Source organism: Ranitomeya variabilis, chromosome 3 (genome assembly GCF_051348905.1).
Source record: "Ranitomeya variabilis isolate aRanVar5 chromosome 3, aRanVar5.hap1, whole genome shotgun sequence".
In the NCBI taxonomy this organism is placed as follows: domain Eukaryota; kingdom Metazoa; phylum Chordata; class Amphibia; order Anura; family Dendrobatidae; genus Ranitomeya; species Ranitomeya variabilis.
The window spans coordinates 307,016,576-307,043,174 of record NC_135234.1 but is presented as its reverse complement, the minus strand read 5'-3'; the positions used below and the strand labels follow the sequence as shown (position 1 = coordinate 307,043,174).

The 26,599-nt window shown below is 47.5% G+C and overlaps 1 protein-coding gene across 3 annotated transcripts in view; it reads left to right on the top strand.

Moving 5' to 3' along the window:
* The window catches only part of SCMH1 (Scm polycomb group protein homolog 1), a 434,218-nt gene that overhangs the window by 174,995 nt on the left and 232,624 nt on the right, over nt 1-26,599 (top strand). For all 3 annotated transcript variants that reach the window (XM_077295619.1, XM_077295618.1, XM_077295617.1), the window contains exon 3: nt 7,068-7,138. In XM_077295619.1, coding sequence (XP_077151734.1) covers nt 7,068-7,138 — 71 coding nt within the window. The remainder of the gene's footprint in view (nt 1-7,067; nt 7,139-26,599) is intronic.

Sequence of the window (26,599 nt, the reverse complement as noted above, 5' to 3'; positions counted from 1 at the left end):
AATATACTACTTGGCTGTGCAATATACTATGTGGGCTGGGCAATATACTACGTGGCTGTGCAATGTGTTACATGGCTGTGCTATGTACTACATGGCTGTGCTATATACTACGTTGGCTGTTATATACTATGTGGCTGTGCTATATACTACATGGGCTGTTATATACTACGTGGCTGTGCTATATACTGCGTGGCTGGCCGCGAACAATCAGCGACAGACGCAGTCCGGGCTCAGATTGGCGTGGGATTTGAACCACGCTTCGCTAATTGGTCGCGCCCGGCCGGCCGAATCCTGTGTATTCAATGTATTATTCTAAAATCTTCATAAATAAACTACATACATATTCTAGAATACCCCATGCGTTAGAATCGTGCTACCATCTAGTATATATATATATATATATATATATATATATATATATATATATATATACACACTCACTGGCCACTTTATTAGGTACACCTGTCCAACTTCTTGTTAACACTTAATTTCTAATCAGCCAATCACATGGCGGCAACTCAGTGCATTTAGGCATGTAGACATGGTCAAGACAATCTCCTGCAGTTCAAACCGAGCATCAGTATGGGGAAGAAAGGTGATTTGAGTGCCTTTGAACGTGGCATGGTTGTTGGTGCCAGAAGGGCTGGTCTGAGTATTTCAGAAACTGCTGATCTACTGGGATTTTCACGCACAACCATCTCTAGGGTTTACAGAGAATGGTCCGAAAAAGAAAAAAAATCCAGTGAGCGGCAGTTCTGTGGGCGGAAATGCCTTGTTGATGCCAGAGGTCAGAGGAGAATGGGCAGACTGGTTCGAGCTGATAGAAAGGCAACAGTGACTCAAATCGCCACCCGTTACAACCAAGGTAGGCCTAAGAGCATCTCTGAACGCACAGTGCGTCGAACTTTGAGGCAGATGGGCTACAGCAGCAGAAGACCACACCGGGTACCACTCCTTTCAGCTAAGAACAGGAAACTGAGGCTACAATTTGTACAAGCTCATCGAAATTGGACAGTAGAAGATTGGAAAAACGTTGCTTGGTCTGATGAGTCTCGATTTCTGCTGCGACATTCGGATGGTAGGGTCAGAATTTGGCGTAAACAACATGAAAGCATGGATCCATCCTGCGTTGTATGGAGCATCTTTGGGATGTGCAGCCGACAAATCTGCGGCAACTGTGTGATGCCATCATGTCAATATGGACCAAAATCTCTGAGGAATGCTTCCAGCACCTTGTTGAATCTATGCCACGAAGAATTGAGGCAGTTCTGAAGGCAAAAGGGGGTCCAACCCGTTACTAGCATGGTGTACCTAATAAAGTGGCCGGTGAGTGTATATATATATATATATATATAGTAAAAGGAAATGTGTAATATTTAAATTGAAGAAGCAGTGGTTTTGAGGAATGCAAATTCTATTGGATTATAACACAGTACAGCGAAATACATCACTGAGATATATCAATGACAACTGTTCGCACACCCGAATATTAATTTTTACATTTAAGTTATTTTGGACGTGTAATCGACGCCCTATGAGGCTGAACAGTCATGTAGTGGTAAATAGGAAGATGCTATTGTGTGAAAACCTTCATTAGTTTTTGGAGAGTGATAAAAATAAAACAGGATTTACTTGGAATTTTAATTGCATGGCCAGACAACAGCATGGCAGACAAGTGACATCATCCTAAAGCAGGGTGTGAAGGAATCTTTCCAGGGAAAGGTGCTGCTAGGGAGAGAGATAAAAAGCTCATTATCCTCTTATTCTTATGCTTTGCTTCTATAGCGCCATTAATTCCACAGCGCTTTACAGACATGATCATCACTATCCGCATTGGGGATCACAATCTCTAAATTTGCTCTCAGTATGTCTTTGGAGTGTGGGAGTGTAAGGTGCCCAGGATGGTAGCCGTGGGTGAGCTGCTGCTCCATAATGCCCTGGCACTTTACAAACAAATCATGTCCAAGTCCATAAGTGTCGTGCTTTGTGCATTGCATTGTACTCACTTGCAGGCCAGAGGCCTTCGCTGTCCCCACGTCCTTTGGTCCACGACCAGCTGCGCACACATCGGGGAACATGAGGTTCGTTTTAACAAGTTCAACTTTACTGGACAGTTCAAATACATAATTCTTTACCACTCAGTATCAGGCACAGCACCCTCCGGTTTCAGTTTCATCAACACAATACATTTTAAGCATTTGCTTACATTCAGCTCGGACTGTCTTTAAACAGCTCCTGTTAGCCCTAAGGACTCCGCATCCGGCAACGTAGCATTCCTGAGATCCGTTTATTTTCCCTCACGCTGTTACCTGTTCGGCTATCACTGTATGGAAGGAATTAAGGTACACTACTCAGTGCCTAGTTTGGGCTGTAGGCCTCAGACGTTGCAGGAAGGTCCGCAGGAAATTTGGTACGACCTCATTCTGCCAGAATGATGTGTACTTCATGTGCCTCTAGTCCACTGCATCTTGATCTTGAAATGAACTTCTTTTTTTTGTTTAACCCCTTAATCCCATGTGACGTACTATCCCGTCAAGGTGACCTGGGACTTAATTCCCAGTGACGGGATAGTACGTCATATGCGATCGGCTGTGCTCTCGGGGGGAGCGCGGGCGATCGCGGCCGGGTATCACTATGTGCCAGGAGCGGTCACAGACCGCCCCCGGCACATTAACCCCCGGCACACCGCAATCAAACATATTCGCGTTGTGCCAGCGGTATAGGGAAGCATCGCGCAGGGAGGGGGCTCCCTGTGGGCTTCCCTGAGACCCCCGGAGCAACGCTGTCCCCTTTTACCCCCGGGACAAAGTAAAAATGTAAAAAAAAAAAAAATTCCACATGTGTAAAAAAAAAAAAAAAAAAATCCTAAATAAAGAAAGAAAAAATATTATTCCCATAAATACATTTCTTTATCTAAATAAAAAAAACAATAAAAGTACACATATTTAGTATCGCCGCGTCTGTAACGACCCAACCTATAAAACTGTCCCACTAGTTAACCCCTTCAGTGAACACCGTAGGAAAAAAAAAAAAACGGGCAAAAAACAACGCTTTATTATTATACCGCCGAACAAAAAGTGGAATAACACGCGATCAAAAAGACGGATATAAATAACCATGGTACCGCTGAAAACGTCATCTTGTCCCGCAAAAAACGAGCTGCCATACAGCGTCATCAAATAAAAAATAAAAAAGTTATAGTCCTCAGAATAAAGCGATGCCAAAATAATTATTTATTCTATAAAATAGTTTTTATCGTATAAAAGCGCCAAAACATAAAAAAATGATATAAATGAGGTATCGCTGTAATTGTACTGACCCGAAGAATAAAAATGCTTTATCAATTTTACCAAACGTGGAACGGTATAAACGCCCCCCCCAAAAGAAATTCATGAATAGCTGTTTTTTTGTCATTCTGCCTCACATAAATCGGAATAAAAAGCGATCAAAAAATGTCTCATGCCCGAAAAACGTCAACTCGTCCCGCAAAAAAACAAGACCTCACATGACTCTGTGGACCAAAATATGGAAAAATTATAGGTCTCAAAATGTGGAGACGCAAAAACTTTTTTGCTATAAAAAGCATCTTTTAGTGTGTGACGGCTGCCAATCATAAAAATCCGCTATAAAAAATGCTATAAAAGTAAATCAAACCCCCCTTCATCACCCCCTTAGTTAGGGAAAAATAATAAAATTAAAAAAATGTATTTATTTCCATTTTCCCATTAGGGTTAGGGCTAGGGTTAGGGCTTGGGTTAGGGTTGGGGTTAGGGCTAGGGTTAGGGCCAGGGCTAAAGTTAGGGCTAGGGTTAGGGCTAGGATTAGGGTTGGGGCTAGGGTTGGAGCTAAAGTTAGGGTTGGGGCTAAAGTTAGGGTTAGGGTTTGGATTACATTTACGGTTGGGATTAGAGTTAGGGGTGTGTCAGGGTTAGGGGTGTGGTTAGGGTTACCATTGGGATTAGGGTTAGGGGTGTTTTTGGATTAGGGTTTCAGTTAGAATTGGGGAGTTTCCACTGTTTAGGCACATCAGGGGCTCTCCAAACGCGACATGGTGTCCGATCTCAATTCCAGCCAATTCTGCATTGAAAAAAGTAAAACAGTGCTCCTTCCCTTCCGAGCTTTCCCGTGCGCCCAAATAGGGGTTTACCCCAACATATGGGGCATCAGCGTACTTGGGACAAATTGTACAACAACTTTTGGGGTCCAAGTTCTCTTGTTACCCTTGGGAAAATATAAATTTGGGGGGGCTAAAAATCATTTTTGTGGGAAAAAAAAAGATTTTTTATTTTCACTGCTCTGCGTTATAAACTGTAGTGAAACACTTGGGGTTCAAAGTTCTCACAACACATCTAGATAAGTTCCTTGGGAGGTCTAGTTTCCAATATGGGGTCACTTGTGGGGGGTTTCTACTGTTTGGGTACATCAGGGGCTCTGCAAATGCAACGTTATGCCTGCAGACCAATCTATCTAAGTCTGCATTCCAAATGGCGCTCCTTCCCTTCCGAGCTCTGTCATGCGCCCAAACAGTGGTTTCCCCCCCCCCCCACATATGGGATATCAGCGTACTCAGGAAAAATTGGACAACAACTTTTGGGGTCCAATTTATCCTGTTACCCTTGTGAAAATACAAAACTGGGGGCTAAAAAATCATTTTTGTGAAAAAAAAAAAAAAGAATTTTTATTTTCTCGGCTCTGCGTTATAAACTGTAGTGAAACACTTGGGGGTTCAAAGCTCTCAAAACACATCTATATAAGTTCCATGGGGGTCTACTTTCCAAAATGGTGTCACTTGTGGGGGGTTTTAATGTTTAGGCACATCAGGGGCTCTCCAAACGCGACATGGTGTCCCATCTCAATTCCAGTCAATTTTGCATTGAAAAGTCAAACTGCGCTCCTTCCCTTCCCAGCTCTGTCATGCTCCCAAACAGTCGTTTACCCCACATATCGGGTATCAGTATACTCAGGACAAATTGCACAACAACTTTTGTGGTCTAATTTCTTCTCTTAACCTTGGAAAAATAAAAAATTGGGGGTGAAAAGATCATTTTTGTGAAAAAATATGAATTTTTATTTTTACGGCTCTGCATTATAAACTTCTGTAAAGCACTTGTTGGGTCAAAGTGCTCACCACACATCTAGTTAAGTTCCTTAAGGGGTCTACTTTCCAAAATGGTGTCACTTGTGGGGGGTTTCAATGTTTAGGCACATCAGGGGCTCTCCGAACGCAACATGGCGTCCCATCTTAATTCCAGTCAATTTTGCATTGAAAAGTCAAATGGCGCTCCTTCCCTTCCGAGCTCTGCCATGCGCCCAAACAGTGGTTTACCCCCACATATGGGGTATCAGCGTACTCTGCACAAATTGTACAACAACTTTTGGGGTCCCTTTTCTCCTGTTACCCTTGGTAAAATAAAACAAATTGGAGCTGAAATAAATTTAGTGTAAAAAAAAAAAAGTTAAATGTTAATTTTTATTTAAACATTCCTAAAATTCCTGTGAAATACCTGAAGGGTTAATAAACTTCTTGAATGTGGTTTTGAGCACCTTGAGGGGTGCAGTTTTTAGAATCGTGTCACACTTGGGTATTTTCTATCATATAGACCCCTTAAAATGACTTCAAATGAGATGTGGTCCCTAAAAAAAAGTGGTGTTGTAAAAATGAGAAATTGCTGGTCAACTTTTAACCCTTATAACTCCCGAACAAAAAAAAAATGTTGGTTCCAAAATTGTGCTGATGTAAAGTAGACATGTGGGAAATGTTACCTATTAAGTATTTTGTGTGACATATCTCTGTGATTTAAGGGCATAAAAATTCAAATTTGGAAAATTGCGAAATTTTCAAAATTTTCGCCAAATTTCCGTTTTTTTCACAAATAAACGCAAGCTATATCGAATAAATTTTACCACTATCATGACGTACAATGTGTCACGAGAAAACAGTGTCAGAATCGCCCTAGATCCGTTGAAGCGTTCCAGATTTATAACATCATAAAGGGACAGTGGTCAGAATTGTAAAAATTGGCCCGATCATTAACGTGCAAACCACCCTCGGGGCTTAAGGGGTTAAATAGATTTTTATTAAGAATAACATTACATTTTACATATTATGTTCTTATGTTCAATACAACGTTTTCCCAATTTTAAAACCCCACCGTTCCCAACAAGTCCCACCCCATCCCCTTAAGACAGCTCATCTCTTTTAGTACCACCTCTATCAATGATACTTAGTGGATATTCAACCCACTTAACCCACTTAGGACCGTATACTCAACATTTAGTTTTCACCGAAACAGGCCCTTAACTGTCCCACCCCTTTTACCTGTCTTGAAACGAACTTCACACTTACTCTCACTCGCTAAACCAGGAAGTAGTTCCCCTTTTTTACTTGACATAACACCCTCCCATTCTGGGCTGGTCCCAAACATTCAACCATTTCATGCACTAATAAGGCACACCACTACCTATCCTCTGCTCTGTCACTGTTCTGGGCCCTAAACCCTAATCTATGCCTAAAGTATCTATCTTACGAACCAAACTGTGTACTATACTTTCCCTACTTCTGAGCTGAGTGTACCAGAGTTACCTTAGGCATTACCTTACAGTACCCACACATCAGCATCAGTACCTATCACATTTTGCATTAGTTACACTACACTCTGTGCATTGTACAATTCACATGTTGCCAGAAAACACGATAAAACCACATATCAATATTCACACTACGCAATTTGTTGTTTTCAGGAACATGTACACAACAATCTTTCACACCCTTTCAGCAGGAAATTGGAGTATCTGGAAGAAACCCACACAAACTCAGGGAGAACATACAAACTCCTTGCAGATTATGTCCTAGGTGGATTTGAACCCAGGACCCCAGCACCGCACAGCAACAGTGCTAACCACTGATCCACCGTGATCAGCTTATGACTATTACAATTGTGGGCAATGATGGTCTCATGCACATGGTTACATTACTAATTAGTGTTGTATTGTATGAATCCTTAATGACTAATGCTATGATCCCCATTTGGATTTAATAGTAGATGTCTAACTTTTTTCCTGTACAGGCCACTTCAGTTGGGAAAAATACCTGAAAGAGACTGGATCTCAGCCAGCCCCTCCTCACTGCTTCAGACAGGTGAGATTAACCTGAGACTCCACATATGATTGTGAGCTCTACCATTTGAATAATATATTTGCATTTATTGATCAAATAATTGGTGACATAATTACACATATTACTTTATTAAAGCTTCTGTACACCTCAGTCAGCTAAAATCCATGAAGTATACAACCAGTGTGTGGGCCACCTCGTCTCCTGAGCCAAGTGTGTATGTTTTTGAGGGGTCGGGATAGAGCTGATTGTACTTCATGCAGCATGAATCCAATGACAGGTTCGCTTTAAGGGTTTAATAATAAATTATAATAATACATGTAAAATAGGTCTCCTCCAGAAGGTATAAAACATCCTAGTGACCCCTATAATTGCTTGTGATAATTAGCATTGCATTTGGAGGGTCTCCTTTTTGTTAATGCTTATTATTGCATTTGTTAAATTCTGTGCTTAGAAAGGGAGAAAAGCAGAACATTTTCTTCCGTTCTAAAAATAAACAACAAAAGGAAACCAGATGGACCCCATGTAAATGCAGCGTTTCAGAAAAAACACAGTTTGAGGAGACTGCTGGGGACTATAGGCAGATACGTCACTAGTCAATAACGTTCTTGGCTTGCTTCTTCAGTTGTTTGTTAGGTCTCTCCCTATGTACATGTAGGATGCTAGCAGGTGCGTAGGATGCAGTGACACACAGGAGGCAATGCAAGGGTTAACAGGTATTTTATATAAAACAATAGTAGGTCAAGCAGGGGGGTACTATTATAAAGGTAACAACAGTTTAAAGGGAACCTGTCACCCCCAAAATCGAGGGTGAGTTAAGCCCACTGGAATCAGGGGCTTATCTACAGCATTCTGTAATGCTGTAGATAAACTCCCGATGTATCCTAAAAGATGAGAAAAAGAGGTTAGATTTTACTCACGCGGGCGGTCCAGTCCGGGGCCTCCCATCTTCATAGGATGGCGTCCTCTTCTGGTCTTCACGCTGCGGCTCCAGCGCAGGCGTATATTGTCTGCCCTGTTGAGGGCAGAGCAAAGTACTGCAGAGGCCCGGCGCCTGTGCACTGCAGTACTTTGCTCTGCCCTCAACAGGGCAGACAAAGTACGCCTTTGTCGGAGCCGCAGCGTGAAGACCAGAAGAGGATGTCATCTGATGAAGATGGGAGGCGCCGGACAGGACCGGGACTGCCTCTGGGTGAGTATGATCTAACCTCTTTTTCTTATCTTTCAGGATACATCGGGGGCTTATCTACAGCATTCCAGATTGCTGTAGATAAGCCCCTGATGCCGGTGGGCTTAGCGCACCCTCGATTTTGGGGGTGACAGGTTCCCTTTAACTTATCAGTCTCCGGACAATGGTGGAAGGTGGCTGGAAGAACCCTCGGTGGCACCGCAGGCGGCGCGAGATGTCTCCAATCCGGTCCCGCAGAAAGGCGATGCACTGTCTCCTCACGGTGGTGAATCCTCCGGCACGTGGTCTCTTGGTACGGGCATGAGATGTTGTAGAGGTGTAGGTCCGCGGCACAACAGATTAAGCAAACAGTTCAGCAGACAAGGGTGCAGAAGAAGTAGACAGTCCAGCTGTCACGGCTACAGGAGCAGGCCAGTTCTCAGTGGGCACCACAGGGATATGGTTGAGCGGTGCCTCCGCGGTGGTCAGCGGAACGATGCTATGCAGTCCGTACTGGTCACTGTACGGTGCGGGGGTCTCTCTGTGCTGTGTGTCATCAGTCAGGATGGAGTTACTAGCCGGGTAAGATGGCACGGTTAGCTGGCATGGCTAAGTTGAGAGGGAGTCAACCTTATATCTGCTCACACGCTGGTTCCCCGCCAAAAGCCCTGTCTTCCCGTGCACACCGCTATTTAAGTCGGACCCGCCCCCACCAGTCAGGTGTCCTGGCCTGCTCTGGTCAGAAATTTCTTCCTTCCGGATTAATGATGACAGTCCCGTCAGTTCCGGCCCAAACGCTCAGGAGGGACCGTCAGCTTAGTCCACCTCCCTACACTCCCCCACTCTTTTTGCTCGCCATTCCACGGGCGAGACTCTTCGAGGAGCACCTGACTGTTTCTTCTTCTTCTGTGTGGTTTGTTGCAAGACAAAATGTTCTTGATCATAGCGATTGAGGGGCTTGCCTGCCATTGTTCGTTCGGAGCGCCTCAGATTAGAAGAAGTGGAGTTCTCTTGTGGGGCAGAATCTGGCTGTGGGGGAAGAGCCATGGGTGAGCCGGTATCCTCTGGTTCTAAACTCTCGGACCCCTAGAGCTCAACCCTTTACCCCCTTCTTTGTCCTCTTCTTCTACTGGCGTATGGATCGTCTCAGGGGTCTCGGACTCCTCTTCTACTCGGACAGGGTTTTCAGATAGGCAAGGTCGGAGCATATTCCGATGAAGGGTTCGAGTGGGGGCATCCTCTTTTCCCTCAGCCTGGACTTCGTATACGGGTCCCTCAGGACTAACTCTCCTCTTCACCCAGTCACCCAATACGGGTCTTTCTCCCAACGATTTTCCAGCTTGTCCTGAGGACGCTTCTCCCGCACTAAGAACCGGTCTCCAACTTGAAACTCTGTTGCTCCGGATGGGGTGTTCTTTGCATGTTCTTGCTTCTGTAATCTAGTCTGGACCAACCGATGTAAGGTTTGCAGGCGATGTCGATGTTCCTAAACCCAGGAGGACACCTTCATCTGTGAGTAGTCCTCTTCTGGATCCAATTAAAGCTGAGAGATTCCCTTTCTATCTCGACCAAACAGGAGGAAGTAAGGCGTATATCCCATAGTTTGATATACTCGATTATTATATATCCACACAAGTTCAGAAACGTATTCAGGCCACAGGGCCTTTAGATCTTCCTCCAGAGTTTTCAGCATTTGAGTTAGCGCGTGGTTAAATCGTTCACAGGCACCATTACCTTGAGGGTGATATGATGTAGTGCGGGACTTGTCGATGCGGGACTTGTCGATCCGGTACATGCGATGTAGCACATCCATTACTCTACCCAAAAAACAGGCTCCCTGATCAGAGTGAATCCTTGGACATCCATACAGTTGAATGAAGTTCTTGCAGATTGCGTACGCAGCGGACTCTGCTGTCTGATCACGAGTCGGAGTTACCATGGCAAATTTTGTAAATTGGTCTACCATTACCAGGCAATGTTCATAGCCCTGATGGGCTGGGCCAATGGTCAGATACTCTATCATCAAGAGTTGCAGAGGGGCGGAGGTTGCAATGGACTGGACAGGAGCTCTTTGGTCTGGTGGCTTAGCCAGTTCACATTTTCGGCATGTTCTACAGGCCTCTTCCACTTTTGTCCTCACCTGGGGGTGATAGATGAACCGTTGTAACCATTGGAAGGTCTTTTCTGGACCAAAGTGGGCCCCTTGTTTGTGCACAGCAACAGCAATTTCAGATAACAACGCTGTTGGAACTAGGACTTGCCAGGTAACGCTCGGCTCAGTCCGTAATTGTGCTTTCCGGTATGGTAAGCCGTTCTTCATCCGAAGTTGTTCTCACTCTCAAAGGATCCGTAACACTTCCGGAGACAAAGTACCTCTTTCCGTCGAACTGGGGAGTCTCTGAGAAGCCACACACCGTCTCAGCATGCCGAGTTGACTATCTTCCTGTTGAAGCTGAACCCACTTATATTGGGTTCGTCTCAGTATGCCTTCTTGGGCTGAGGTGTGTATCTGTTCCTGCGTTGCCACCACCGTCCTGGTGGGTTTAAGGAATTTAGGGAGTTTGTCATTTTCCAGTTCTTCATCCCTGTCTTGCTTTGGTTTGGCACTCCTCCTTCTGGACAGGGCATCGGCATGAGTATTTTCTGCCCCCTTTTATAGGCAATCCTTATAGCGAAACTTGGCAATTCTGGCCTCCCATATCTGCTTCAGAGCCCCCAGTCTCTCATTTTCCAGGTGCGCCAGTGGGTTGTTATCAGTGCGCACCAACACTTCAGAGCCGGATAAATATTCCACGAATCTCTCCATCATAGCCCACACCAACGCCAGCATCTCCAACTTAAAAGCGCTGTAATTGGGAATCGTGAAGGGACCGGCTCGCGTAAGTGTTCACCATCTCTCTTCCATCCTGCATCTGCGACAACACAGCCCCAAGTCCTAGCAGACTTTTGTCGGTGTGGAGAATGAACGGTTGCGAGAAATCCACATAAGCCAAGACAGAATCTTCAGTGAGTGCTCTCTTGAGATCCTGAAAGACCTCTTCTTGGGACTCCTTCCAGCAGATTGTCCAATTCTTGGCACCCGAAGGTACCTTTTTCAACAGCTCCAGTAAAGGCTTTGCCCGTCGAGCGAAGTTCTTCACAAAGCGCCTGTAATATCATGTCAGTCTCAGGAATGCCCGGACATTCTTTACGGTCAATGGAGTGGGCCAGTCTTGAATCACGGCGATCTTTTCTCTGGAGGGCTCCACTGTTTCAGTGGAAATGATATGGCCCAAGTATTCAATCTGTGTGCGAAACATATGGCATTTTTGGGGCTTCACCTTTAGTCTGTGTCTCTGAAGGCGGGCCAACACTTGTTCTAAGTGCTGCAGGTTTTCCTCAATTGAAGCCGCATAGAAGCCGTGCAGGTAGATGAGCGTGGATTCAAAATTCAGATCCCCCAGGTACCTCTCCATGAGACGTTGAAAAGTTCCGGGAGCATTGGCTAAGCCAAACGGCATTCGATTGAACTCGTACAAGCCCATGGGAAGAATAAAGGTGTTTTTTGCTCGATCATGTTCAGACATGGGTATTTGCCAATAGCCACTGGCGAGGTCCAATGTAGAGAAGAACCTGGCTTTTCCCAGAGCGGATAGGGACTCGTCAATCTGGGGTAATGAGTATGAGTCTCTCACAGTACAGGTGTTGAGCTTTCGGTAATCCACACAAAAACGCAAGGTGCTGTCTTTCTTCAGCACTAACACAATTGGGGCAGCCCATGGACTCTGGCTTTCCCTAATCACGCCAGCCTGCAACATCTGGTTCAACATGTTCTTGACTTCCTGGTATAACTGTGGGGGAATTTTTCGGTAACGCTCTCTTATGGGCGCAGTGCTACCAGTTGGTATTTCTTGTGCAATGGAAGTGGTGCAGCCAAAATCATCTTCTTGGAGGGCAAAAACATTTTTATACCTCTCCAACCCCATTCCCTCACACCTCCTCCAGTCTCTCTCTCCAGTCGTCACAACTCACCTAACTGCAATCTTTAATCTCTCCCTCTCCTCTGGCATTTTCCCCTCCTCCTTCAAACACTCTATCATTACTCCATTACTAAAGAATCCCGCTCTCGACCCATCCTGCCCAAATAACTACAGACCGGTCTCCAATCTCACCTTCATCTCTAAACTCTTGGAGCACCTGGTCTACTCCCGCCTTACCCGTTACCTCTCCACTCACTCCCTCCTAGACCCTTCACAGTCCGGTTTCTGCCCCCTACATTCGACTGAAACTGCACTCATCAAAGTGACCAATGACCTTCTCACAGCAAAACGTAACGGTGACCACTCTCTGCTCATTCTTCTCGACCTTTCTGCAGCTTTCGACACTGTTGATCACCCTCTCCTACTCTCTAGGCTCCAGTCACTAGGCATTAAGGACACTGATCTCTCCTGGTTCTCTTCCTACCTTTCTGAACGCTCCTTCAGTGTTCTGTTCTCTGGCACCACTTCCTCTCCTCTTCCTCTCACTGTCGGGGTACCTCAGGGCTCAGTCCTTGGTCCCCTTCTCTTCTCCCTCTACACAGCCCCAATTGGACAGATCATCAGCAGATTTGGCTTTCAGTGTCATCTTTATGCTGATGACACACAACTATACACGTCATCCCCTGACCTTACCCCCGCTGTACTACAGAACGCCACGGACTGTCTGTCTGCAGTCTCTAACATCATGTCCGCTCTCTATCTGAAACTCAACCTCTCCAAAACTGAACTTCTTCTGCTCCCGCCATCTACTAACCTCTCTAAATCTGACATTTCCCTCTCCGTGGGTGGCAACATAATAACACCCCGGCAGCAGGCACGCTGTCTGGGTGTTTTGTTTGACTCCGATCTCTCCTTCACCTCCCATATACAATCTCTTGCCCGCTCGTGCCACTTACACCTAAAGAACATCTCTAGAATCCGCCCTTTTCTCACCATGGAAACAACAAAAACCCTCACTGTCACCCTGATCCACTCCCGCCTGGACTACTGGAACACTCTATTAATTGGTCTCCCCCTCGCGACTTTCCCCTCTCCAGTCCATCCTTAATGCAGCAGCCAGGGTCATCCATCTGGCTAATCGTTACTCGGACACGTCCGCTCTTCGCCAGTCGTTACACTGGCTGCCCATTCATTACAGGATACAATTCAAAGTACTTGTTCTCACCCACAAAGCTCTCCACAGTGTGGCACCCCCTTACATCTCCTCCCTCATTTCTGTCTATCGGCCTAACCGACCTCTGCGCTCTGCAAATGACTTCCGACTAACCTCTGCACTAATCCGTACTTCCCACTCTCGACTCAAAGACTTCTCCCGTGCTGCGCCAATCCTCTGGAATGCTCTGCCCCAAGATATTAGGACCATCCACAATTTGCATAGTTTTAGGCGGTCCCTCAAAACACATTTGTTCAGAGCGGCATACCACGTTCACTAATCAAACTCATTTTATATTTGTGTGTGTGTGTAGCCCATTCAGTATCTCCATCTATCCCCCACCCCCTGAAGATGGATGGACCATCATTGTAAATACACCATTGTAAATACACACCTGTGCTTTGTATCTCCCCCACCTCATTGTAGATTGTAAGCTCTCACGAACAGGGTCCTCTTATTTCGCTTTAATTATTGTATTGTAACGTTGTTACTTATGACTGTTGTGTTTGAAACTGTTGAACTGTAAAGTGCTGCGGAATATGTTGGCGCTATATAAATAAAGATTATTATTATTATTAACAGAGCTTCTACCTGTTGCACTTGGGTGTGTGTCAGCTCGGTCAACTCAGCCCGCATTTGTTCCAGTATGGGTCGGCCCTCTTTGATGTAATGAGGCTCTGGCACTGACATGGAGTTTACTGACACAGTTCAGGGGTCCCCAGGTTGTATTTCCAGTTGTACTGTTTTGGGGGGGGGGGGTATTCTTTCTTCCTGTGGATTCATTGCTCGGGCCACCACACTTCTGGGAACAACAGTAATGTCCTGGTCTCCTAAATTAATGAACCATACAGGAACAGCCTCTTTTCATATAATGGCTAACGTATGCACCACCAGGTGTCCCGTAGGTAGTTATTCTGAAGAAGATGGTTTAATTTGGACCTCATCCCACTCCAAGGGGACACAGGCACGGACAGGCAGAGACAGTACCGTTTGTCCTGGTGGAAGTACAAGTTTGATGGAAGCAGGGACGATTACTTTCCCAAACACTACTCCCTCACAGCTAGACTCTAAAGGCCCCGTCTCACATAGCGAGATCGCTAGCGAGATCGCTGCTGAGTCACAAGTTTTGTGACGCAACAGCGACCTCAGTAGCGATCTCGCTATGTGTGACACGTACCAGCGATCAGGCCCCTGCTGCGAGATCGCTGGTCGTGTCGGAATGGCCTGGACCTTTTTTTGGTCGTTGAGGTCCCGCTGACATCGCTGAATCGGTGTGTGTGACACCGATCCAGCGATGTCTTCACTGGTAACCAGGGTAAACATCGGGTTACTAAGCGCAGGGCCGCGCTTAGTAACCCGATGTTTACCCTGGTTACCAGCGTAAATGTAAAAAAAAACAAACACTACATACTCACCATCTGATGTCCGTCAGGTCCCTTGGCGTCTGCTTCCTGCTCTGATTGCCGCCGTAAAGTGAGAGCACAGCAGTGACGTCACCGCTGCGCTCTGCTCTCACTGTACGGCGGCTCAGTCAGAGCAGGAAGCAGACGCCAAGGGACCTGACGGGCATCAGATGGTGAGTATGTAGTGTTTGTTTTTTTTGGTAACCAGGGTAAACATCGGGTTACTAAGCGCGGCCCTGCGCTTAGTAACCCGATGTTTACCCTGGTTACCCGGGTGCTGCAGGGGGACTTCGGCATCGTTGAAGACAGTTTCAACGATGCCGAAGTCGTTCCCCTGATCGTTGGTCGCTGGAGAGAGCTGTCTGTGTGACAGCTCCCCAGCGACCACACAGCGACACAACAGCGACGCTGCAGCGATCAGCATCGTTGTCTGTATCGCTGCAGCGTCGCTGTGTGTGACGGGGCCTTTAGACTCGGGCCACTCTTGCTAGTTGGTGAAAAATTCTTCTTTGGGAGGTGTGCAAACCCCACTGTTTTAGAGTGTCGTTAGAGGGCTCCCTGATGAGAAGGCTTCCGAACTCTTTCATCACATTCATCCCAAGGTGATGTGGGTCCATCACTCACATCTCACGGTGTCAGTACCACGCCCTTCCGTCCCAGGTCTTTCCCAAAGATAGATACCTGCATCCATACCACCCCTGCGACCGGGATGGGCAGTTGGTTGGCCGCCATTAACTTTATCACAGGGCCCCATTCAGGCCGTTTTGCTATGGGGAAATGTCGCCGGATGTAAGCTTCTGGCATTGTTGTCGCCTGCGAGTCCGTGTCCACCAGGCATCTCACTGCACGTCCGTCCATCTCTGCCCATATCAGGGGGTATGTTGACCTTAAACTTGCGGGACTTCCACTAATCCTCTTCAGCTGTTCTTGCTGCGGGCAGCGTCCCCCCTGGCTCGCAGCCCTTTAGTTTAACGGGCGGCAAGACGTCACTTTTCCTCGCCCATTGCACTCCCGAGCGATGTGTCCGCTCTCTCTGCAGTTGAAACAAGTGAGGAGCCTCGGCCGAAGAAACATTCTGAAATCACGGCGAGGTTCTGGACTTGCCCTGCCCTCTGGTGGATTGTTAGTAGCCTCCGTTTTCTTCTTTATACCGGCTAGTTCTTCCTTCACACTCACAAGTTCTTTCCTGAGTTCTTCCACCCATTGGGGTTCAGCAATAGCGTTTACAGACACCCCCACGCTCTGCACCTTCCCCGCCGGGACTGTTACCCCCTGCTCCTGTTCTTGCATGCGTGCCTCACTCCCTACCACAGGGAAAGTCATTCGGGGGTTTACTCGCACACGCTCTCGCAGGGCTTGTTTTGTCAGCATGTCTCGTAAGCCAGTCACTAAAAGGTCTCGTAACATTATGTCTGTGGGGCCTACCCTGTAACCATCCTTTCTAGCAATCGCAGTGTGTAACTCCTGCAATGCATTCATATATTGGGTTATGGTCTCCCTCTGCATTCTAAAACTAAAAGAGCCACCTTGTGCAGCAGTAATGCTGAATTCTAACAAGGTGGCTCTTTTAGTTTTTGGTGCATGTATTCCCAAAATAATGCGTTTTATAAATTCTCCAAAATACCTTTCTTTCGCCAGGGAGGCAGGTCCTCACCCCCCTCAAATCTTCAGGGGCGCTGGGCGCTGCCCCCTCCGCGCTGTGTTTGCATAAAATCCGGCACCTGCGCTGTGTTGTACTGTCTGGTGCAGGCGCAGTAAGCTCTGGCCGTCTGACGTCACAGCCAGGCTTGTAGACTGCGCCTGTGCGACCACCCTGCTTGTGAATCCCAGCCCCGCACTCTGCATAATGCATAACACACTGCGGGGCTGGGATTACCAAGGTGGGTGGCCGCACTGTCCGCACCAGACAGTACAACACAGCGCAGGCGCCGGATTTCATGAGAACACAGCGCGGAGGGGGCGGCGCCCAGCGCCCCTGAAGATTTGAGTGACGGCAGTGTGGCGTTTCAAGCAGGTGGGTGAGGACCTGCCTCCTTGGCGAAAGAAAGGTATTTTGGAGAATTTATAAAATGCATTATTTTGGGAATACATGCACCAAAAACTAAAAGAGCCACCTTGTTAGAATGCCGCACTACTGCTGCACAAGATGGCTCTTTTAGTTTATAACGGCTGGAGGGGGTGACAGTGGCCCTTTAAAGGTGTCTCGGGGGGGGGGGGGGGCTGCAACATCACTGAATCCATGGCTTCCACGTCCAGTGCCATGATAGCCACCTCAAACTCCAGCGCAGGGGTCATGGGGTGCATTCTCATCATGCCTCTATTGCGTTCAGTGCAGCTCCACAAAATAGTGTTGCTCCCCGTGAATTTTGGCAAATTACCGTATATACTCGAGTATAAGCCGACCCGAGTATAAGCCGAGACCCCTAATTTTGCCACAAAAAACTGGGAAAACTTAATGACTCGAGTATAAGCATAGGGTGGAAAATGCAGCAGCTACTGGTAAATTTCAAAAATAAAAATAGATACCAATAAAAGTTAAATTAATTGAGACATCAGTAGTTTAAGTGTTTTTGAATATCCATATTGAATCAGGAGCCCCATATAATGCTCCATACTGTTTATGATGGGCCCCATAAGATGCTCCATACAAAATACGCTCCATATAATGCTCCATGGAGTTTATGATGGGCCCCATAAGGTGCTCCATATTAAAATATGCCCCCTATAATGCTGCACAAATGTTGATTATGACCTCATAAGATGCTTAATACAGACATTTGCCCCATACAATGCTGCACAAATGTTGATTATGGCCCCATAAGATGCTCCATACAGACAATTGCCCCATATAATGCTCCACAAATGCTGATTATGGCCCCATAAGATGCTCCATAGACACGTTTGCCCCGTGTAGTGCTCCACAGATGCTGATTATGGCCCCATAAGATGCTCCATAGAGATATTTGCCCCATATAATGCTGTACATGCCCCATACAGATATTTGCCCCATATAATGCTGCACATGGCCCCATACAGATATTTGCCCCATATAATGCTGCACATGGCCCCATACAGATATTTGCCCCATATAATACTGTACATAGCCCCATACAGATATTTGCCCCATATAATGCTGTACATGGCCCCATACAGATATTTGCCCCATATAATGCTGTACATAGCCCCATACAGATATTTGCCCCATATAATGCTGCACATGGCCCCATACAGATATTTGCCCCATATAATGCTGCACATGGCCCCATACAGATATTTGCCCCATATAATGCTGCACATGGCCCCATACAGATATTTTCCCCATATAATGCTGCACATGGCCCCATACAGATATTTGCCCCATATAATGCTGCACATGGCCCCATACAGATATTTGCCCCATATAATGCTGCACATGGCCCCATAAGATGCTCCATAGAGATATTTGACCCGTATAATGCTGATTATGGCCCCATAAGATGCTCCATACAGACATTTGCACCATATGCTGTTGCTGCCATTAAAAAAAAAAAAAAAAAGAAGACATACCCACCTCTCGGGCCCCCGGCAGTTGCTATATTCACCTGTCCCCCGTTCCACCGACGGCCGCCTCTGTGTCTTCCCCGTATTCTGCACTAACGCTCAGGCAGAGGGCGGCGCACACACTAATCGCGTCACCTCGCCCTCTTACCTGAGCGTCACTGCAGAGGACGGGGAAGACGCAGCGGTGGCCGTCGGTGGAAGAGGGAACAGGTGAATATCGCGCATTGTGTTATACTCACCTGCTCCTGGCGCAGTGCAGTCCCTGGTTCTCCGGCGCCGGCAGCTTCTTCCTGTAGTGAGCGATCACATGGTACCGCACATTACAGTAATGACTTTTCGGCTCCACCCCTATGGGAGTGGAGTCGGGTCCATATTCATTACTGTAATGAGCGGTACCATGTGACCACTCACTACAGGAAGAAGCTGCAGGCACCCGAAGAACCAGGGATGTGCAGGGACCGTGCCAGGAGCAGGTGAGTATTATTACACAGCTGCTGCTCCCCCTCCCCTGCCGACCCCTGGGTATGACTCGAGTATAAGTTGAGAGGGGCAATTTCAGCTTAAAAAAATGGCTGAAATTATCGGCTTATACTTGAGTATATACGGTACTTAGCATGGCCCCCACTGAAATGCTGGTCCTGGGGCCAACACCAACTGCTTGGTCTGACGCCTGTGTGCTATTGGACTGCATCCTGCCGACTATGCCAAGTGTAGGACGTTAGCAGGTGCGTAGGATGCAGTGACACACAGGAGGTAGAGCAAGGGTTAACAGGTATTTTATATAAAACAATATTAGGTCAAGCAGGGGGTACTATTATAAAGGTAACAGTTTAACTTATCAGTCTCTGGGCCTTGGTGGAAGGTGGCAAGAAGATCCCTCGGTGGCGCCGCAGGCGGCGCAAGATGTCTCCAATCCGGTCCTGCAGAAAGGCGATGCACTGTCTCCTCGCGATGGTGAATCCTCCGGGTCCTTTGGCACGTGGTCTCCTGGTACGGGCACGAGATGTTGTAGAGGTGTAGGTCCGTGGCACAGCGGATGAAGCAAACAGTTCAGCAGACAAGGCCGCAGAAGAAGTATGCAGTCCAGCGTTCACGGCCACAGGAGCAGGCCGGTTCTCAGTGGGCACCGAAGGGATATGGCTGAGCGGTGCCTCTGCGGTGGTCAGCAGAACGATGCTATGCAGTCCGTACTGGTCACTGTACGGTGCGGGGGTCTCTCTGTGCTGTGTGTTGTCAGTCAGGATGGATTTGCTAGCCGGGTAAGATGGCACGGTTAGCTGGCGTGGGTAAGTTGAGAGGGAGTCAACCTTCTCTCTGCTCACACGCTGGTTCCCCGCCAAAAGCCCCGTCTTCCCGAGCACACCGCTATTTAAGTTGGACCCGCACCCACCAGTCAGGTGTCTTGGCCTGCTCTGGTCAGAAATCTCTTCCCCCCGGAATAATGGTGACAGTCCCGACAGTTCCGGCCCAAACATGCAGGAGGGACCTTCAGCTTGGTCCACCTCCCTACTTACACACCGGAGAGAGTAGAGAATCACATCAGAGAGGTCCAGTCTCTCCCTATGTATACACTGGAAAGGGTAGGGAGCCACATCAGACTGGTCTGGTCTCTCCCTATGTATACACAGGAGAGGGTAGGGAGCCACATAAGGCTAGTCAGGCCTCTCCCTATGTACACACTGGAGAGGGTAGGGAGGCACATCAGACTAGTGATGTCTCTCGCCATGAACACACTGGAGAGGTTAGAGAGTCACATCAAACTTGTCAGGTCTCTCACTATGTACATACTGGAGAGAGTAGGGATCCACATCAAACTAGTCAGGTCTCTCACTATGCACATACTGGAGAGAGTAGGGATCCACATCAAACTAGTCAGGTCTCTCTCTATGTACATACTGGAGAGAGTAGGGATCCACATCAAACTAGTCAGGTCTCTCACTATGCACATACTGGAGAGAGTAGGGATCCACATCAAACTAGTCAGGTATCTCACTATGTACATACTGGAGAGGGTAGGGAGCCACATCAGACTAGTCCAGTCTCTTCATATAGTGCTCACTGGAGAGGGGGGTAGGGCTCAACATCAGACTAGTCAGGTCTCTCCCTATGTACACACTGGAGAGGGTAGGGAGCCACATCAGACTAGTGAGGTCTCTCCCTATGTACACACTGGAGAGGGTAGGGAGCCACACCAGACTAGTCAGGTTTCTCCCTATAGCACATACTAAAGAGGAAAGGGAGCCACATCTAACTAGTCAAGTCACTCCCTATGTACACACCGGAGAGGGTAGGAATCCACATCAGACTAGTCATTTCTGTACACACTGGAAAGGGTAAGACGCCACATCAGACTGGTCAGGTCTCTACCTATGTACACACTGGAGAGGTTAGGGAGCCACATTAAACTAGTCCAGTCTCTTCCTATAGTGCACACTGGAGAGGGGGGGGGGGTAGGGCTCAACATCAGACTAGTCAGGTCTCTCCCTATGTACACACTGGAGAGGGTAAGAAGCCACATCAAACTGGTCAGGTCTCTCCCTATGTACACACTGGAGATTGGAGAGAGCCACATCAAACTAGTCAGGTCTCTCACTATGTACATACTGGAGAGAGTAGGGATCCACATCAAACTAGTCAAGTCTCTCACTATGTACACACTGGAGAGGTTAGGGAGCTACATCAGACTAGTCAAGTCTCTTCCTATGTACACAGTGGCGAGGATAAGAAGCCACATCAGACTGGTCAGGTCTCTCCCTATGTACACACTGGCGAGGATAAGAAGCCACATCAGACTGGTCAGGTCTCTCCCTATGTACACACTGGCGAGGATAAGAAGCCACATCAGACTGGTCAGGTCTCTCCCTATGTACACACTGAAGAGGGTAGGGAGCCACATCAGACTGGTCAGGTCTCTCCCTATGTACACACTGGAGAGGGTAGGGAGCCACATCAGACTGGTCAGGTCTCTCCCTATGTACACACTGGAGAGGGTAGGGAGCCACATCAGACTGGTCAGGTCTCTCCCTATGTACACACTGGAGAGGTTAGGGAGCCACATCAGACTGGTCAGGTCTCTCCCTATGTACACACTGGAGAGGGTAGGGAGCCACATCAGACTGGTCAGGTCTCTCCCTATGTACACACTGGAGAGGGTAGGGAGCCACATCAGACTAGTAAGGTCTCTCATTCATTATATTCCTTGGACTGCTTTTCAAACTATCTTTTTGAAATGCCAGAACGTTTCAGAGTAAAATATTCCTGTATGCGAAAATTTGCTACAATATGTTTCCTAGGAAAATTGAGACCGGAGCATGCGGCTGCATGTATTTCTATGCAGCTGACCGCTCCGGTCCCGAGAGACGGCGGCAGTGCCGGGTATTGATGTGAGAGACTCGCGCGGCATTTGCAAGTGACCCCGGCCTATAGTGTACACTGGAGAGACGGGTAGGGCTCAAGATCAGACTAGTCAGGTCTCTCCCTATGTACACACTGGAGAGGGTAGGGAGCCACATCAGACTAGTGAGGTCTCTCCCTATGTACACACTGGAGAGGGTAGGGAGCCACATCAGACTAGTCAGGTCTCTCCCTATGTACACACTGGAGAGGGTAGGGAGCCACATCAGACTAATAAAGGTCTCTCCCTATGTATACACTGGAGAGGGTAGGGAGCCACATCAGACTGGTCAGGTCTCTCCCTATGTACACACTGGAGAGGTTAGGGAGCCACATCAGACTGGTCAGGTCTCTCCCTATGTACACACTGGAGAGGTTAGGGAGCCACATCAGACTGGTCAGGTCTCTCCCTATGTACACACTGGAGAGGTTAGGGAGCCACATCAGACTGGTCAGGTCTCTCCCTATGTACACACTGGAGAGGTTAGGGAGCCACATCAGACTGGTCAGGTCTCTCCCTATGTACACACTGGAGAGGTTAGGGAACCACATCAGACTGGTCAGGTCTCTCCCTATGTACACACTGGAGAGGTTAGGGAGCCACATCAGACTGGTCAGGTCTCTCCCTATGTACACACTGGAGAGGGTAGGGAGCCACATCAGACTGGTCAGGTCTCTCCCTATGTACACACTGGAGAGGGTAGGGAGCCACATCAGACTGGTCAGGTCTCTCCCTATGTACACACTGGAGAGGGTAGGGAGCCACATCAGACTAGTCAGGTCTCTCATTCATTATATTCGTTGGACTGGTTTTCAAACTATCTTTTTGAAATGCCAGAACGTTTCAGAGTAAAATATTCCTGTATGCGAAAATTTGCTACAATATGTTACCTAGGAAAATTGAGACCGGAGCATGCGGCTGCATGTATTTCTATGCAGCTGACCGCTCCAGTCCCGAGAGACGGCGGCAGTGCCCGGTATTGATGCGAGAGACTCACGCGGCATTTGCAAGTGTGACCCCGGCCTATAGTGTACACTGGAGAGACGGGTAGAGCTCAAGATCAGACTAGTGAGGTCTCTCCCTATGTACACACTGGAGAGGGTAGGGAGCCACATCAGACTAGTGAGGTCTCTCCCTATGTACACACTGGAGAGGGTAGGGAGCCACATCAGACTAGTGAGGTCTCTCCCTATGTACACACTGGAGAGGGTAGGGAGCCACATCAGACTGGTCAGGTCTCTCCCTATGTACACACTGGAGAGGTTAGGGAGCCACATCAGACTAGTCAGGTCTCTCCCTATGTACACACTGGAGAGGGTAGGGAGCCACATCAGACTGGTCAGGTCTCTCCCTATGTACACACTGGAGAGGTTAGGGAGCCACATCAGACTAGTCAGGTCTCTCCCTATGTACACACTGGAGAGGGTAGGGAGCCACATCAGACTGGTCAGGTCTCTCCCTATGTACACACTGGAGAGGGTAGGGAGCCACATCAGACTGGTCAGGTCTCTCCCTATGTACACACTGGAGAGGGTAGGGAGCCACATCAGACTGGTCAGGTCTCTCCCCTATGTACACACTGGAGAGGGTAGGGAGCCACATCAGACTGGTCAGGTCTCTCCCTATGTACACACTGGAGAGGGTAGGGAGCCACATCAGACTAGTCAGGTCTCATTCATTATATTCCCTGGACTGCTTTTCAAACTATCTTTTTGAAATGCCAGAACGTTTCAGAGTAAAATATTCCTGTATGCGAAAATTTGCTACAATATGTTACCTAGGAAAATTGAGACCGGAGCATGCGGCTGCATGTATTTCTATGCAGCTGACCGCTCCGGTCCCGAGAGACGGCGGCAGTGCCGGGTATTGATGCGAGAGACTCGCACGGCATTTGCAAGTGTGACCCCGGCCTATAGTGTACACTGGAGAGACGGGTAGGGCTCAAGATCAGACTAGTCAGGTCTCTCCCTATGTACACACTGGAGAGGGTAGGGAGCCACATCAGACTAGTGAGGTCTCTCCCTATGTACACACTGGAGAGGGTAGGGAGCCACATCAGACTGGTCAGGTCTCTCCCTATGTACACACTGGAGAGGTTAGGGAGCCACATCAGACTGGTCAGGTCTCTCCCTATGTACACACTGGAGAGGTTGGGGAGCTACATCAGACTGGTCAGGTCTCTCCCTATGTACACTCTGGAGAGGTTAGAGAGCCACATCAGACTGGTCAGGTCTCTCCCTATGTACACACTGGAGAGGTTAGGGAGCCACATCAGACTGGTCAGGTCTCTCCCTATGTACACACTGGAGAGGTTAGGGAGCCACATCAGACTGGTCAGGTCTCTCCCTATGTACACACTGGAGAGGGTAGGGAGCCACATCAGACTGGTCAGGTCTCTTCCTATGTACACACTGGAGAGGGTAGGGAGCCACATCAGACTAGTCAGGTCTCATTCATTATATTCCCTGGACTGCTTTTCAAACTATCTTTTTGAAATGCCAGAACGTTTCAGAGTAAAATATTCCTGTATGCGAAAATTTGCTACAATATGTTACTTAGGAAAATTGAGACCGGAGCATGCGGCTGCATGTATTTCTATACAGCTGACCGCTCCGGTCCCGAGAGACGGTGGCAGTGCCGGGTATTGATGCGAGAGACTCACGCGGCATTTGCAAGTGTGACCCCGGCCTATAGTGTACACTGGAGAGACGGGTAGGGCACAACATCAGACTAGTCAGGTCTCTCCCTATGTACACAGTGGAGAGATTAGGGAGCCACATCAGACTGGTCAGGTCTCTCCCTATGTACACACTGGAGAGGGTAGGGATCAACATCATATATAAAGCAGGGTAGAAAATCCAACAAGAATCAAATAGAGAATAGCAATTGGATAAACTTGTAAAATTTAACCTTTACTCAGTATATATAAAAATGCATACAAAACATATATTTAAACAAAAAGGGAAAAAGGAAAAAACAACCTTAGTGCCATGGTGAGCCCTATACCAACACAGAAATGGGAAAGAAATAAGAACGACAATATATATATATAAAAATAAATGTACTGACACTGCTAGGTAGTCACTACCTGTGACAGATATTAGAGGTTACTTATTCACCATGCATGTGTGTATATCTTGCTCCTGTCAGTACATATAATAGCGTGCTGGAGAGGCTTATTGAATGAGAATAAACCACCAATATGCATCCTTAAAAAATCTGGGATCATGCTACCTCATCAAATGAATATCAGGAGCATCCCTTATGGTCATTATTGTGTGGTAATAGTACGCTTTACACCAAACATTTTTTTAAAAGACGCTGGCTGTCATGATCTCTGCAGGCAGAGATCATAGCAAGCCTATAGAGGGACAAGCTCTCGGAAGATGGAACTATACTGACCATGAACTAAGCCTGCCGCGCAACTAGAAATAGCCAGGTAGCATTTCCTATTTATCGCTAGATGCCCAGCTCTGGCCTAAGACCTAAATAGCTAGCAGAGGGAAATATAAGACCTGGCTCACCTCTAGAGAAATATTCCAAAGAAGACAGTAGCCCCCCACATATAATGACGGTGAGTACAGATGAAACAACAAACGCAGCAGGAAAATAGTCTTAGCAAATTTGAGGTCCGCTTACTAGATAGCAGAAGACAGATAGTATACTTTCATGGTCAGCAGAAAAACACTAACAAAACACCATCCAGAGATTACCTTAAACTCTGGCATTAACTCATAACGCCAGAGTAGCAATCCCTGATCAACGAGAGCTTTCCAGACACAGTAACAAAACTTCAGCTGTGAACTGGAACAAATAGGCAAAACAAAACATGGACAAAAGTCCAACTTATCTAGTAGTAGTCTAGAAGCAGGAACAAGCACTGAGAGGCATCAGATAACATTGTTGACCGGCAAGAAACCACCAGAGAAATGAGCTTAAATAGCGACACCCACTACTGATGGAATCAGGTGAAACAGGAAAGAGGATGACAGGTCCAATTCCACAAGCGGCCACCGGGGGAGCCCAGAATCCAAATTCACAACAGTACCCCCCCCTCAAGGAGGGGGCACCGAACCCTCACCAGATCCACCAGGGCGACCAGGATGAGCCCTATGGAAGGCACGAACAAGATCAGAAGCATGAACATCAGATGCATTGACCCAAGAATTATCCTCCTGGCCGTAACCCTTCCAGTTGACCAGATACTGGAGTTTCCGTCTGGAAACACGAGAGTCCAAAATTTTCTCCACAACGTACTCCAACTCACCCTCAACCAACACCGGAGCAGGAGGCTCAACTGAAGGTACAACAGGTACCTCATACCTGCGCAATAATGACCGATGAAAAACGTTATGAATGGAAAAGGACGCAGGGAGGTCCAAACGGAAAGAAACAGGATTAAGAATCTCCAATATTCTATAAGGGCCGATGAACCGAGGTTTAAACTTAGGAGAAGAGACCCTCATAGGGACAAAACGAGAAGACAACCACACTAAATCTCCAACACAAAGCCGAGAACCAACACGACGATGACGGTTGGCAAAACGCTGAGTCTTCTCCTGGGACAACTTCAAATTGTCCATAACCTGCCCCCAAATGTGATGCAATCTCTCTACCACCGCATCCACTCCAGGACAATCCGAGGATTCCACCTGACCGGAGGAAAATCGAGGGTGAAACCCCGAATTACAGAAAAACGGGGACACCAAGGTGGAAGAACTGGCCCGATTATTGAGGGCGAACTCTGCCAATGGCAAAAAAGCAACCCAATCATCCTGGTCAGCAGAGACAAAACACCTCAGATATGT